The following is a 14,844-nucleotide window of genomic DNA, read 5'->3' as shown; positions in this document are numbered from 1 at the left end:
GACTTGAAGCAATAAGTAACGCATTTAAAGGGAAATGGCCATGCTGAGAGCGTTCCTCAACCCACAACCCAACCACTCTCCGTTTTTCAACTGGTTGTTCAGTACAGCACCCTTTTCGCTCAACTGAACGCTCCAGAATGCAAAAACGTACTGAATGCAGTCCTGATGTCTCAGCGCATTCAAATTTCATTGGCTGATAATTGTACTATACTACCAGAAATATTAACAAATCAGTTAAATTAGCCGTGTAAAGTGTTGCATTTCCTTCCTCACAAATTCAACAAAATAGCTACGTATACAAAAATATACTTTACAAGACATATAAAATGTAAAACATCTTGATTGGCTTTATAACTCGCCCATAACGTAGTTTATTACAAAGAAAATGACTTGTGTCATAACTGTTCTGGTGATTATAGATGATTATAAATAAAGTTTCACTCCATTGAATCAAGATGGCGGCCTACGCATCGTCTTTGGCGACAAGATGTTTAGTTAGATATTTAATAAAACACACTCAAAACAACATTTGGTTTTCCACGAGCAGCATTGCAAAAGGTGAGAGATTCTACATGTTGTCCAGATGTTTCATTTGGGTATCATTCAGAGGATTGACACTGTTGTCCAAGCGTACAGTTAGATAACTTGCATAACATTAGCTAACGTAAATTGCTAGCTGTAGCCTGTTAGCACGTTGATTTGGTGTGCATTACAGTACATAAAGGGCTAACTAGCTACCCTCTTAGTCTTTGATACACTCCCATTTACAAAATCAGTGTGATGAGACTTATTGGCATGATGATCAACTAGTAATTCCTAACATGAACATACAGTATTATAGTTGTGAGTTGATAATAATCTGCTGTTGTATGTCGACTGTATGTGTTCATCCTCGTCTTTGCCAGGCTACACAACAAGCACGTGTAATCCATCCACATCAACTTTGACCCCCTTGAACCAAGCCAGGTCAGACACCTCGGTGTCCACCAGAACTATTGAGCAGCACTATGACAGTCTCATCCGCTGTGGCTCGCTAGTGGAGGACACTCAACAAATAGATGCTCTACATCAGCTGGGGCAACTGCAGAAAACTCTGCGAGGGTATTCCAACAGCATCTACCTGACCCCACCCAAGCCTAAGGTGAAGGAGGCAAAAGACGGCAACGCAAAGCGACAGAAAGTAAAAGACTCCAAACTGAGAAAAACTGAAGGGGATGATGCTCCCACAGAAGAGGTATAGATCACAAGACTGATGCACTAGCTAATGCAACAAATTTATGCAATACATAATTTCATGCTGAATGGTTGTCCTTTTTGTATTGCGTGGTTAGTTGATCTTATATATCCCTGTATTGGATATGAATATTGCATCATGGTTATTACACCTTTCATAGAAGCTTTCTCCTTCCTATACTTTTAAGGTTGATGGAGAATGCTGGATTGTCATTGGATGACTCATCTGTCACTCACAGCATGCTCACAGCATGCCTCTCACTAACTGGATCAGTATTCTCCAGTGTTTTCCCCCTACTGTGTCCCAGTTAGCAAACAGAAGCAATTAGTCACTTGATTATAATGTTCCTGACATTTGGCTTGCCCTCACCTAACATTATGGCCCTGTGTGCTTTCGAGAGAATGTTGATGAAACACTATCAAGACCCGATTCAGTGAGAAGGGATAGATTGCAGTACAATAAAACAACTACCAGTATGTACAGAGTTATGCAAACCAAGCAATGCTACTAAGCAAAATTCCCTTTGCCAGTTTTAGAGTGTTTGTGGAAAGCCACATTGTTCCTCAGTTCAATAGTAGTCTAGCTGTTCCATAAGGACTACATGTGACACAACATCATTATGTATGAAATATTTTAATTAACAATGATTGTCACGTCCTGACCATAGAAAGCATTTATTTTCTATGGTACATTTACATTTTAGTCATTTAGCAGACGCTCTTATCCAGAGCGACTTACAGTAGTGAATGCATACATTTCATTTCCTGTGCTGGCCCCCCGTGGGAATCGAACCCACAACCCTGGCGTTGCAAACACCATGCTCTACCAACTGAGCTACAGGACTAGTCATACACAGTTAGATTGCCATTGCCCAATCATTAAATAGCTTGCTTCTGCTAGATGAGCTTTATAAATTGAATGGTCTCTGGACTCTTAGCCTTGCATGAAGCTCCATTGACATCAAACATTTTGGAGCAGGGCACCATGGGACATTACAGAGGATCTGCCTGTCACACTGACTGTCTCTGTACCCCTAATGTTTTTGGAGCCCTGGTCAGAGGGAGGGTAAGGGGTCTGTGTGTATTTGTGGGTGTGGCAGTTTTAGGTCTGTATGGGGGGGGGCTGTTGTTTTTTTTAGGTCAGGGAACGGTGGAGATGTCTATGCTATGGGGTGGGGGTGTAGGGGTCTGGCAGGCACACTGACAGAGCGGGGTAGGATGAGATGTTTTGGATCGCAGGAAAGAGACCTCCTGCTGGGGTGGCCCTGGTTCTCCTCTCATCATCCCGGTGCAGTAATGAGGGCATCCCCATTGTCTAGTACATTCCGGACTGAAAATACTGATGTGTAAGGTCCCCACTACCCCCTCTCCTCTTGTTTGTCAGTCTGCCACACACACACACCACATGAATAGAGTTCTTATGCAATTACACTGTTTTGAATCAGGTCATGTTGCTGCTGTCTGCTCTCTCTGTTGGCATTCATTCACCATTGTACTCTGACTGACTATGAGCAGACTACACTTGACTTAATATTGACCCAATGTCGCTTGTTTTTGTAGTGGCTTACAATGGTACAGTGTTTATGAAGGATCCACCCCAATTCAAGTCAGATTGGTCATCCTGTCTACTAGGCCTTGGTCAGTTTGACCAGTTGTTAAGATACCCAACCATCGTAACAGTCCTCATTGACCTTTCACCTTTTTTAGAAGTGGACTGATTGCTATGGTTACAGGATATAAAAATGGGGTCTATAACAAAGATCTCAACCTCTGACACTAACCTGTTGACATGTGAACTTTTTGCCCGTGAGCTATTCTACACTCCAGAGCCGGTGCAGGATGAGCGTGAGAGTGAAAATTGGCGGCTGAGCTGAGTGGAGGGCCGACTGACTGAGGAGAGGCATTCCTTGTCCTTCTCCACTCTGCCGTAACATTAAAACATGGCTGCCGGCCACCACCGACAATTACTGCCCGCGTTTCCAGAGAGCAGCTTGGAAAGTCAGTGAGAAGTCACACACTGTCTTCCAGCATTTCACCTCAGTGGAGGACAGGGTGGGAGAGAGGCGGAGAAGACAGGACAAGGAGAGGGAGAGGACCTGACAGGGAGACGGGAGGGTGGGAAGAAGGGGATGAATGTTTGTTTTTTTCGCCAATGAATCAGCCATTGTCGTGAGATATGAGAGTCTGGTGCTTCATGAAGGGCAGTGGACACTGACTAATGTTGCTGCAGAATTGTAGGCAAAATTAAATCCGCTCTAAAAAAACGTTATCTGTGAGGTAGTTTACAGAGGACAACAACTTTATCTTTTTCCATAACAACCTGGTCAAGAAGTTGCAAACAGTCGGCCTATGATTATGTGATTGTTGGATAAAATCAGGACGATTCAGGAATGACTTAACACTGCCACCACCACACCACTTCAACACAGTATCTCAATCAGCCAGTCCAACCCAGTGGGTTTATAGACATCCACTAGACCAGTGTTTCCTATCTCCAGTCCTCCCAACATAACACATTTTTGTTGTAGCCCTGGACAAACTCCCCTGATTCAATTGAGGGCCTGTTGATTAGCTGACAAGTTGAATCAGGTGTGCTTCTACGGAACTACAACAAAAATGTGTACTGTTGGGGGTACTGGAGGACTGGAGTTGGGAAACACTGCACTAGACCTCGGATGAACCTCTACAGTCCTCCCTATTTTGTCTGACAAATCCCCCCCATTGTTCTGCTGATTATGCTTTCTTCGTGGGAACCCTGTGTTGTTGATTAGATGTCCTTTGTCTTGCTCCACTGCAGTAGGCTAGTTGTCTAGAGAACTGGATTCATACTGTAGTACTCTGAGGCTTGATGCCCTGACTGTAATTCTGGATTTTAACAATGATATGGAAATGAATAGTCTATGTTCCATAGGCCTTTACTTTCTAGTGTAACTTGATTCAATGATAATTCATTAATATAGCTAGCTACTCAGTGATCCCCTTTCTCGATATGACCCTTCTCATTCCAATTCTCATAATAGCTGGATTGACATGCTTATTGTCAAAGACGACAAGCATCTGTGAAAGGTGTTGTGGAAAAACAAACATCGTTACATTTTCCATTTTGGTGACAGTCATGACTGTTTATTTATGTTTAATCTACAGGAGGAGCCCCTGCCTCCCCCTCCACCACCCAGAGGGTTCTATATCCATGGTGATGTTGGTAAGACACATTATCTGCAGGTTGTAACACATTATCTTTCACCTCTGGACTTCTCCACCCAAGGACTACCACTTCTCGACTCCTTTAGTGTGTGTCACTTCCTAAAATACCATGCATCTTCACACTTCTATCACATATATCACAATCACTCCTTTCTCCTGTAATGCTAGTGTGTGTTGCAGCTGGCAATAAACCTGAGTTTTTCACCCGTCTCCTACTAAGCCGTCTCCCTCTAACCGGGGGCAGTTGTTCCATCCACCTTTTACAAGCAACTCTATAGGTCCACCTCTTACCGGGTTGTGCTCGCTTTCAACACATTACCCACAAGTTATAACACATAATCTGCCAGTTAAAACATTATCTACAAGGTATAACCCATTATCTGCAAAATATAATTACGGTAATACATTATCTGCCAGTTAAAACATTATCTATAGGTTATAACACATATGATAGTTCTAACACTTACTTAGATTCAGTTTGTTACTGACCCTGTTACTACTGAATATGCATGGTATTGTCATGTTTCATGCTTTTCTGAGGGGGATATTGTTAGCTATATTCTATGATGAATATGTGTTTCGTTCTTGTCTGTCTTTTTGGGGGGAAACTCCAGGCACAGGGAAGACCATGCTTATGGATATGTTTTACTCTCATGTGGATAACGGACGTAAGAAAAGGGTCCATTTTAACAGCTTCATGTTGGACATCCACAAACGTTAGTACTCCCCTCCTAGTATGTCTCTTAATATACATCTGTCAGAGGTTTGTTTGCTTGACTTTGAGCAAGTCCGACACCTCCATACATTCTGTATCGTATATTTACCTCACTCTCTGTTGATCCTGATGCCATAATTGTGTACCATTATGCATATAAGTGAAATTACTGCTGTTACTACTGCTATGCATTGTTAGGGGGTTTGAATTTCAGATGCAGGTGTGCTTTAAGATGTTTGTGTCTGACGATTGTGTAACCTTGTTAAAGGGATCCACCGGAGGAGACAAAGCACTCCTCAACGGAGGCTGGGGAAAATGTTCACCTATGACCCCATCTCGCAGGTTGCCATGGAGATCAGCAATGAAACCTGTGTCTTGTGTTTTGACGAGTTTCAGGTGAGTGAGTGTGTGTGTGTGTGTGTGTGTGTGTGTGTGTGTGTGTGTGTGTGTGTGTGTGTGTGTGTGTGTGTGTGTGTGTGTGTGTGTGTGTGTGTGTGTGTGTGTGTGTGTGTGTGTGTGTGTGTGTGTGTGTGTGTGTGTGTGTGTGGAACAAGGGGGACATGAGGTGACTCAAGCAGGTGTTTTTGGACACAGAACAAACTATAGTTAAAAAACAGCATAACAAAAGGCACAAAACAACAAGCACTATAATTCCCATTAACTCTCGACTGCACAAACTAATAAGACAGAACGCTGATTTAGTCAGTCGAGTTTTATGTGCCAGCTAATGGGGATGATGACATGGACAGAATGATCAGATCCTTCAAAACATGAACATCTCATTTATACTGACGAACAGTAGGCTATGTCATAGGCAGGCTTATGACTCTAAAGTATTTCCCCATGTCCTCCTCTTGCTTAGAGCCATCTGAGGGCAAGGTGCTAAGTCTCCTCACACTCACATAAACAGGGCTGAAGCCACCTAGTGGTTGGTGTGAGTGTAGCAGCACTCTGAGACCCTACTCAGGCACTGAAACAGATGTTTTACATGGAGGAAGCTGCATCCCCACACATTTGCTCTGGATCATAGGTACCTCTTATTAGCAGTCCAACAGCATTTAAAATAACTGTTGTTGCCTTTCCGACAATCCTAACAGTAGTGATGTATCCACTGGGACAAATAAGACCAGTACTCTGCTCTTTAGCTATTTTGTCATGCTGGCTAGTTGATATCTGCATTGAGAGGCATATAGCCTTGCTTCTCAGTGAGCGACAATAAGACGCATAGGTATTATCATTCATCCTTATGGGGGGGTCAAAGATCACCATAGGCAATGTCTCTCTCTTTCCCTCTCTAATCACTCCCAGGGTGCATCGGTGTGGAACAAGAGCCTCTCCTTTCATTCTCCCTTTTCACATTTTAAACTGCTGCACACTCTCCTCTCGCATCCTCATTGGTTTGTTTTGTTTATGGTTGCCTTGCTGCTTTGCTTTCTTTGCTTCTCGACTGTTGCTACCAGCGAATATGGACAACACACGTGTGTCGTATGTGATGCATAAACAAGAGGACGAAGGGGAGGGAGGGAAGGAAGGAGTGGGGAACAGAGTGTGTGTGTGGGGGGGGGGGGGGGGGGGGGGGTTGAGGGTCCATACCAATCAGCATCCTCCTCCACTCAGCCATGCAAATTAGGCTATGTGGGTATCAGTCGCACTCGCCTGCTTCCTTAAGTGAGTGGCGCTGGAAAGCGACTGGCGGCAGCAGCGGGTCAGATGGATCTTATCCTCTTAAATGCTAATGACATTTCTCCTTTCTCTTCATTAGCACTGTGCCATTATCAGTAATTTGTAGCCCCCCCCCCCACCCCCCTCCAAGTCTCTCTAATGAATACTGGGCATTGAGAAGGATGCCTGAGACGGAGAGAGGGATGGAGAGACTGAGAGAGACTGAGGACAGAGACAGAGTGGGAAGAAAGCGCTTCAGGCTTTCATTGTCTCAGAACCCCAGTCAGTGGGGCCTATCTGTGAAATTACTCAGGTTGTGTTGTTGTGTACGTAAAGGGGTGTAAGATCAAAAGAGGCTTAATTTGGCACCCAAGTGCGACGCCGCGGTAAACTGACTCCCCGCTAGAGTAATTGGATGCTCATTTGAATATCGACAGTGGTGGCGGCGGCGGCACCGTTGTTTTTGTGTTACACAAGTGCAGTATATTAGCCCCCCTTCTCTTTCTCTGGGAAACCTTTCGTATCTCTATCTCTCTCCCCTCTCTTCGTATTCAGCAATCAATATCGGCCCTTGGAGTGTGTGGTGTGTTTAGGGCCCATGAATAAACAAATATGGGTTGGATAAAGGTCATAATTAAATGATTCTTTTGAAATTAAAATGAAAAATAACGGCTGGAGGAAATGGGGCCTATTCAGTGAGTGTATATAGGGCCCAGGCACCTTGGCTTTATGTGGATGTGGCACACACACACACACACACACACACCACACCTTAATTTGCTGAAGGAGAGTGCCTCTTGCTGCCTTGTTGCAAAATCAAGGCTTTAGCTCCGATGCTAATGTAGTATTGGCAGAGGGCATAGGGGTTAGCATGTGAAAGTAGAAGACACTCCAGGCTAAGAAAGGCAGCATATGCTGTGGAGATGGCAGTCATAAGTGTCTGTAAGGCAAGGAAAAGAGAGGGATGTTAAGGAGGGGGAGGGACCATTAGATGACAGGAACACCATTCCTCTTATCCACAAGTTGGACAACCCTACATGGACTACAATCTGCTTGATTCCTAATGAAATACATTAGAGTGGATTTGACCAAGGAGATTGATTAGTGATCATAGAGATTTGGGGGTTCAGAAGTACAGTTTTACTATTTGGCAAGATGGTCAGTCAATCAGTTGCTCATTATGTTTGCCAATGTCCTCTTGACATGTGTGGATTGATTCAACATAGTGCCGTGTAGTTGTCTATTGGTGGAAAAGCCAGCGGTTCCATAGTGCTAATAGATAATGATCGTAGAGGCCAGCAGCAGCTCAGGGACAGTAACGCCGTCAGGGCCCTCTTCACAAAATGTCCTCCATCTCACACGCACACACAATCACACACACTTCACACCTTTTGTGCGGCCATCTGGGAGTCGCTTTGTTTGCCATTGTGGCCCCTGTTTGAATTCATATTGCTTTCATTTTTTTGTTATTCTTTTCTTTCTCTCGCTTTGTCTGTTTAGTTGATTAGCTCAGCCTCGCCGCGTTGGCTTGGCTACTTGTCCATGACAGAAAGCTGCTTCGTGACCATTTGCAATGGGATGGCGGGTGTGACCATGACCAGGGTGAAAGAATAGAAATGACGTACACCTAAATGACTTTAATCAGCTCAGGAGATTACGTGGTCATTCTCAGCTCCCATGTGTTGACCTATATGCACACACAACCATATGCTTGTCTGCCACAAGAGATGTCACATTGTAGTCTGGCTGCCTTTTAAATTCTCTCTTTCCCCCCAGGTGACTGACATAGCTGATGCGATGACTCTGAAACAGCTGTTTCAGACGTTGTTCAGGACCGGGGTAGTGGTGGTGGCCACCTCCAACAGGCCTCCTGACGGTGAGGTCAAAGTCAATTCGCTCTCTGTACTGAGTCTCTTAAGACGCATGAATGTACATGCGTCATTCATGCTTAACTGTGGTATCGTTGCACTGTTATCTGATTTTTGTAGCACAAACGCACAGTCACAGTCCTACACCATTGTCAGCTTGTATAGCAATTCAGCTCTCTCCTTTCTCCTATTGTGCTGTTGAACATCCAGTCCAACCTGTTCACTTCACATCGTGTCAAGCTCACCTTTCTCTTCTATATAGCTCACTCCATTGTTTTTCAATTATACTCACAATTTGGGCAAAACAAAATGGGAAAGGGGATACCTAGTCAGTTGTCCAACTGAATGTATTCAACTGAAATATGTCTTCTGCATTTAACCCAACCCATCTGAATCAGAGAGGTGCGGGGGGCTGCCTTAATCCACATCCACGTCTTTGGCGCCCGGGGAACAGGGCGGGGGCAGGACAACAGAACGACAGATTTTTACCTCGTCAGCTCGAGGATTCGATCCAGCAACCTTCTGGTTACTGGCCCAATGCTCTAACCACAAGGCTACTTGCCGCCCCAAATGCTGTGTTCTTATGGGAGAAGTTCCTTCCTGTTTCACACCGTTCCAAAACATTTCTCCCTACTGAACACAGCCCTGATGATGATGCTGAAGGAAAGAGCGAGGGGTAATCACAGACATGAATTTAAATATATGGCTCTGGGGTGAACTAGGCTTCTTTCTGTTTGTTGAACTGATGTTGAACATCTCCCTCCTTGCCTTTTTCTCCATACCACTGTATTATCTGAATCACCTGAAGTCCAGTGGTGTGTGTTGCCTGTCTGGATCAAAGACTGTTCAAAGCGTTATTTTTAATCATGAAAGAAGGAGAACATTATTTGATACACGTTCCATGAATCGAGCCATTTAAACTCTTTAATCTCTCCCTCTCGCTCGCTCCCTCCCTCTCTTTCTCTGTCTCATTCTCTCTTTGTTGATTCCACCGCTGTCGTTTTGTCGAGGCTGTGATGTTACATTTAATGCTAAGTGAGGGAGAGTGAGAGAGGGAGTAAGAATGGATGGAGAGCGAGAGATAAAGACATGACGTTGGCTCTCTTCTCATGGCTAACGTCATCAATGTCTCGTCGCTCAATGGGTTTCCAGTTGATGGCAACCGAGATCGCTCTCTCTTTCATATATAAAGACAAGCTTGTCTGACATTTACCAGCCATTATGAACAAAGCGACAGACCACGCAAACTTGATGGAGATGCTTGTTTGTTTTTTAATTAGAAGGCAAATGGAACACTAAGCCCTCAGAGACAGCCTGACATGAAAGTAAAGGAGGATTCCTCCTTTATTGATCTCCACATGAGATTGTGCTAGCTAGGCTATCAAAAACAGCTAAAGTGGGTTATGTGGTATATAGATGGCGCTAGGCTATCAAAAGCAGCTAAAGTGGGTTATGTGGTATATAGATGGCGCTAGACTATCAAAAGCAGCTGAAGTGGATTATATGGTATGTAGATGACGCTAGGTTATCAAAAGCAGCTAAAGTGGGTTATGTGATTGAAGGGGAACTTACTTAGAGACGATGTGTCACGCTCCCCAGCACACTCTTGTTTTTGTCTGTTGTTGTGTAGCTAGAGCAGAGCAGTTGTCGCCTTGTCGTCCTTTAGATGCTCTTGTGTTAATGGATGTTTAGTAGAGAAGTACAGGCTGAATGCTTCATTTCAAGGTTTACAAACTAGAGATTGTGGTGTATCTAGCTGCTTGTCTCTCAGGCCCATTGTAGGTCAGGCCACCTTACATTTCAATGGGATCTAATGTTGCATCTCACACACAACCTGAAAGGATGGATGTGGGCTGTATGATTAGGCTTACCTTCTCCACCCACAGTAAAAAAATGGACTTTTTCAATGTGTTGTATTTGCTTCCTCCTTACTTTTTTTATTAAAGTTGCAGTAAACATGCTTATTTCAAACCATTACCACATTGATAGGAGCCTTCTCACAACACACATTGATATTTGTAGTATACAGTGCATTCGGAAAGTATTCAGACCCCTTCCCTTTTTCCACATTTTGTTACTTTACAGCCTTATTCTAAAATCTATTAAATAAAAACAATTCCTCATCAATCTACACACAGTACCCTTATAATGACAAAGCGAAAACTGTTTTTTAGAATTTTCTTTGCAAATGTATTAAAAATAAAGTATTCAGACCCTTTGTTATGAGACTCGAAATTGAGATCAGGTGTATCCTGTTTCCATTGATCATCCTTGATGTTTCTACAACTTGATTGGAGTCCAACTGTGGTAAATTCAATTGATTGGACATGATTTGGAAAGGCACACACCTGTCTATATTAGGTCCCACAGTTGACAGTGTATGTCAGAGCAAAAACCAAGCCATGAGGTAGAAGGAATTGTCCGTAGACCTCAGAGACAGGATTGTCGAGGCACAGATCTGGGGAAGGGTACCAAAACATTTCTGCAGCATTGAAGGTCTCCAAGTACACAGTGGCCTCCATCATTCATAAATGGAAAAAGTTTGGAACCACCAAGACTCTTCCTAGAGCTGGCCGCCTGGCCAAACTGCGCAATCAGGGGAGAAGGGCCTTGGTCAGGGAGGTGACCAAGATGGTTCCTCTGTGGAGATGGTTGTCCTTCTGGAAGGTTCTCCCATCTCTGCAGCACTCCACCAATCAGGCCTTTATGGTAGAATGGCAGGACGGAAGCCACTCCTCCAGTAAAAGGCACATGACAGCCCACTTGGAGTTTGCCAAAAGGCACTTAAAGGACTCTCAGACCATGAGAAACAAGATTCCCTGGTCTGATGAAACAAGATGGAACACTTTGGCCTGAATGCCAAGCGTCACATCTGGAGGAAACCTGCCACCATCCCTACGGTGAAGCATGGCGGTGGCAGCATCATGCTGTGGGGATGTTTTTCAGCGGCAGGGACTTGAGACTAGTTGGGATCGAGGGGGAAAGATGAACGGAGCAAAGTACAGAGAGATCCTTAATGAAAACCTGCTGCAGAGCATTCAGGACCTCAGATTGGGGCGAAGGTTCACATTCCAACAGGACAACAACCCTAAGCACACAGCCAAGACAACGCAGGAGTGGCTTCGGGACAAGTCTCAATGTCCTTGAGTGGCTCTGGACTTGCACCCCCGAACGAACATCTCTGGAGAGACCTGAAAAAAGCTGTGCAGCGACACTCCACATCTAACCTGACAGAGCTTGAAAGGATCTGCAGAGAAGAATGCGAAAAACTCCCCAAATACAGGTATGCCAAGCATGTAGCGTCATACCCAAGAAGACTCGAGGCTGTAATCGCTGCCAAAGGTGCTTCAACAAAGTCCTGAGTAAAAGGTCTGAATACTTATGTAAATGAGATATTCAAGTTTTTGATTTGTTATAAATTTGTTAAAATGTCAACTTTTTTTTGCTTTGTCATTATGGGGTATTGTGTGTAGATTGAGGTAAAAAAAACTATTGAATCAATTTTAGAATAAGGCTGTAACGTAACAAAATGTTGAAAGAGTCAATACTTTCCAAATGCGCTGTAGCTCCAACTGTTGTTCTCTCCACTAAGAAGGTACACTATATATACGAAAGTATGTGGACAAATTTGTGGTTTCTGCTATTTCAGCCACACCCATTGCTGACAGGTGGATAAAATCGAGCACACAGCCATGCAATCTACATAGACTAACATTGGCAGTAGAATGGCCTTACTGAAGAGCTCAGTGACTTTCAACGTGGCACCGTCATAGGATGCCACCTTCCCAACAAGTCAGTTTGTCAAATTTCTGCCCTGCTAGAGCTGCCCCGGTCAACTGTAAGTGCTGTTATTGTGAAGTGGAAATATCTAGGAGCAACAACGGCTCAGCCGTGAAGTGGTAAGCCACATTAGCTCACAGAACGGGACCGCCGGGTGCTGTAGCACGTAAAAATCGACACTCACTACTACTAAGTTCTAAACTGCCTTTGGAAGCAACATCGACACAAGAACTGTTCGTCGGGAGTTTCATGAAATGGGTTTCCATGGCCGAGCAGCCGCATACAAGCCTAAGAACCATGCACAATGCCAAGCGTCGGCTGGAGGAGTGTAAAGCTCGCCGCATTGGACTCTGGAGCAGTGGAAACGCATTCTCTGGAGTGATGAATCACACGTCACCATCTGGCAGTCCAACAGACAAATCTGGATTTGGAAGATACCAGGAGAACGCTACCTGCCGGAATGCATAGTGCCAACTGTAAAGTTTGGTGGTGGAGGAGGAATAATGGTCTGTGGCTGTTTCTTATGGTTCGGGCTAGGCCCTTTTGTTCCAGTGAATGGAAATCTTAATGCTACCGCATATAATGACATTCTAGACGTTTCTGTGCTTCCAACTTTGTGGCAACAGTTTGGGGAAGGCAATTCCTGTTTCAGCATGACAATGCCCCCGTGCACAAAGTGAGGTCCATACCAAAATGGTTTGTTGAGATCGGTGTGGAAGAACTTGACTGGCCTGCACAGAGCCCTGACCTCAACACCATGGAACACCTTTGAGATTAATTGGAACTCCGACTGCGAGCCAGGTCTAACCGCCCAACGTCAGTGCCAGACCTCACTAATGCTCTTGTGGCTGAATGGAAGCAAGTCCCTGCAGTAATGTTCCGACATCTTGTGGAAAGCCTTCCCAGAAGAGTGGAGGCTGTTATGGCAGCAAAGGAGGACCAACTCAATATTAATGCCCATGATTTTGGAATGAGATGGTGGACGAGCAGGTGTCCACATACTTTTGGTCATTTAGTGTACCGTAACAACGTTTAAACAGGTCTAACTTCATTGTCAGCTGCAACTCCTGTAAGCTTAAACCCAAACATCAACAACACCTACTCATTTCCATCTTTCCAAGTAGTTTAAGGGTGTGTGTGTGTGTGTGTGTGTGTGTGTGTGTGTGTGTTTTATCTGTCTATCAGGGATGCTACTTCAGATGTAATTTGTTCCAGCAGAGCTAATTGGAAAGTCTATTCACGGGACTCTGTGGACAATGTCCAAGCTGAAAAAGCGAAAGTCCTTTCTCCCGCCACCATTGTTTGGGAATGTAATGAATTGTATGTTGCTGCTGCTAGCTGCTGCTGCGGGTAGAGAAATCCATTTTTCTCCCTCTGCCCCCATCCCTTTTGTGCTGCCTCCCAACCCATCCTTTAGTTCATGAATAGCCACTTTATGTGCCAATCTGTGCTGGGAGAATTACATTATTAGGAGGCTAAACAGCAGCGCTAACATGGCGCCTCCCTCTCCTTTCAGATCTGTACAAAAATGGACTTCAGAGAGACGCCTTCCTGCCTTTCATCAACGTGTTGAAGGTAAAGACAGTCATCCCCTCTTCTCTCCTATTTTTAATTTATTCATTCATTTCTCTCATCCACCTGACACCACACACACACACACCCTCTGTTACTGTGTCTGTCTCTTTCCAATTTGCTATTGTGTGTTTTTGTGTGTGTGTGTGTGTTTTCTACCTGAGAAGCACGGTGTCACACACGATGTCACAAAACTGACTTTGATCATACCTGGAGATGGTGAAAGACTCAAAACGGACACAGAGAGCGAGGGGGATAGAAAGAGAGTGAACGCTCGCTGTGTGAATGGGAAATGGACAAGCGAGCGGAGGGAATGAACCAGCCTGCTTGCATTTCAAAGTGAGGAGAGAAAGGGGTGAGGGAGGGGGGAGGGAGGCGGGTGAGGAGGGGGGTGGGCTGTGAGGTAGCACCATGGATAGAAACTAGCAATGCTCTGAGACTACTTTGCAATTTAATAGCATTATTATAAGCAGGTAGAACCATTATCCATTAACCATTATCCTGGCAGCACCAGAGATGATTACGAGGTGTTTATACTGACTATGATCATAAATAATTGCAGAATAATTTAACATGCATTTTGCAGGAGAGGAGGAAAACATTCTTCCACTTTTCACAACTAAATAGTAGAGATAAACGTTAGGAAATGGATCCCTCTTCTGAAACGGAGGGTTGTGTGGGTGCTCTAACACACACACGGACACACACACACACACACACACACACACACACACACACACACACACACACACACACACACACACACAACAGGGGTACTGCTGAGTAATCATCAGAAGACGTACCAGAACA

General features: G+C 44.5%; 1 protein-coding gene across 1 annotated transcript in view; it reads left to right on the top strand.

Moving 5' to 3' along the window:
- Positions 1-261: 261 nt before the first annotated feature.
- afg1lb (AFG1 like ATPase b) overlaps positions 262-14,844 on the top strand; it is a 32,269-nt gene continuing 17,686 nt past the window's right edge. The window contains exons 1-7 of the mRNA XM_014205505.3: positions 262-558; positions 906-1,234; positions 4,378-4,435; positions 5,052-5,153; positions 5,421-5,548; positions 8,591-8,690; positions 13,979-14,037. Of these exons, the coding sequence (XP_014060980.1) occupies positions 456-558; positions 906-1,234; positions 4,378-4,435; positions 5,052-5,153; positions 5,421-5,548; positions 8,591-8,690; positions 13,979-14,037 (879 nt within the window). The 5' untranslated portion in view covers positions 262-455. The remainder of the gene's footprint in view (positions 559-905; positions 1,235-4,377; positions 4,436-5,051; positions 5,154-5,420; positions 5,549-8,590; positions 8,691-13,978; positions 14,038-14,844) is intronic.

The sequence above is a fragment of the Salmo salar genome, chromosome 06 (genome assembly GCF_965601325.2).
Source record: "Salmo salar chromosome 06, fSalSal1, whole genome shotgun sequence".
In the NCBI taxonomy this organism is placed as follows: Eukaryota; Metazoa; Chordata; class Actinopteri; order Salmoniformes; family Salmonidae; genus Salmo; species Salmo salar.
The sequence above is the reverse complement of the archived record's forward strand: the minus strand, read 5'-3'. Positions and strand labels throughout refer to the sequence as shown.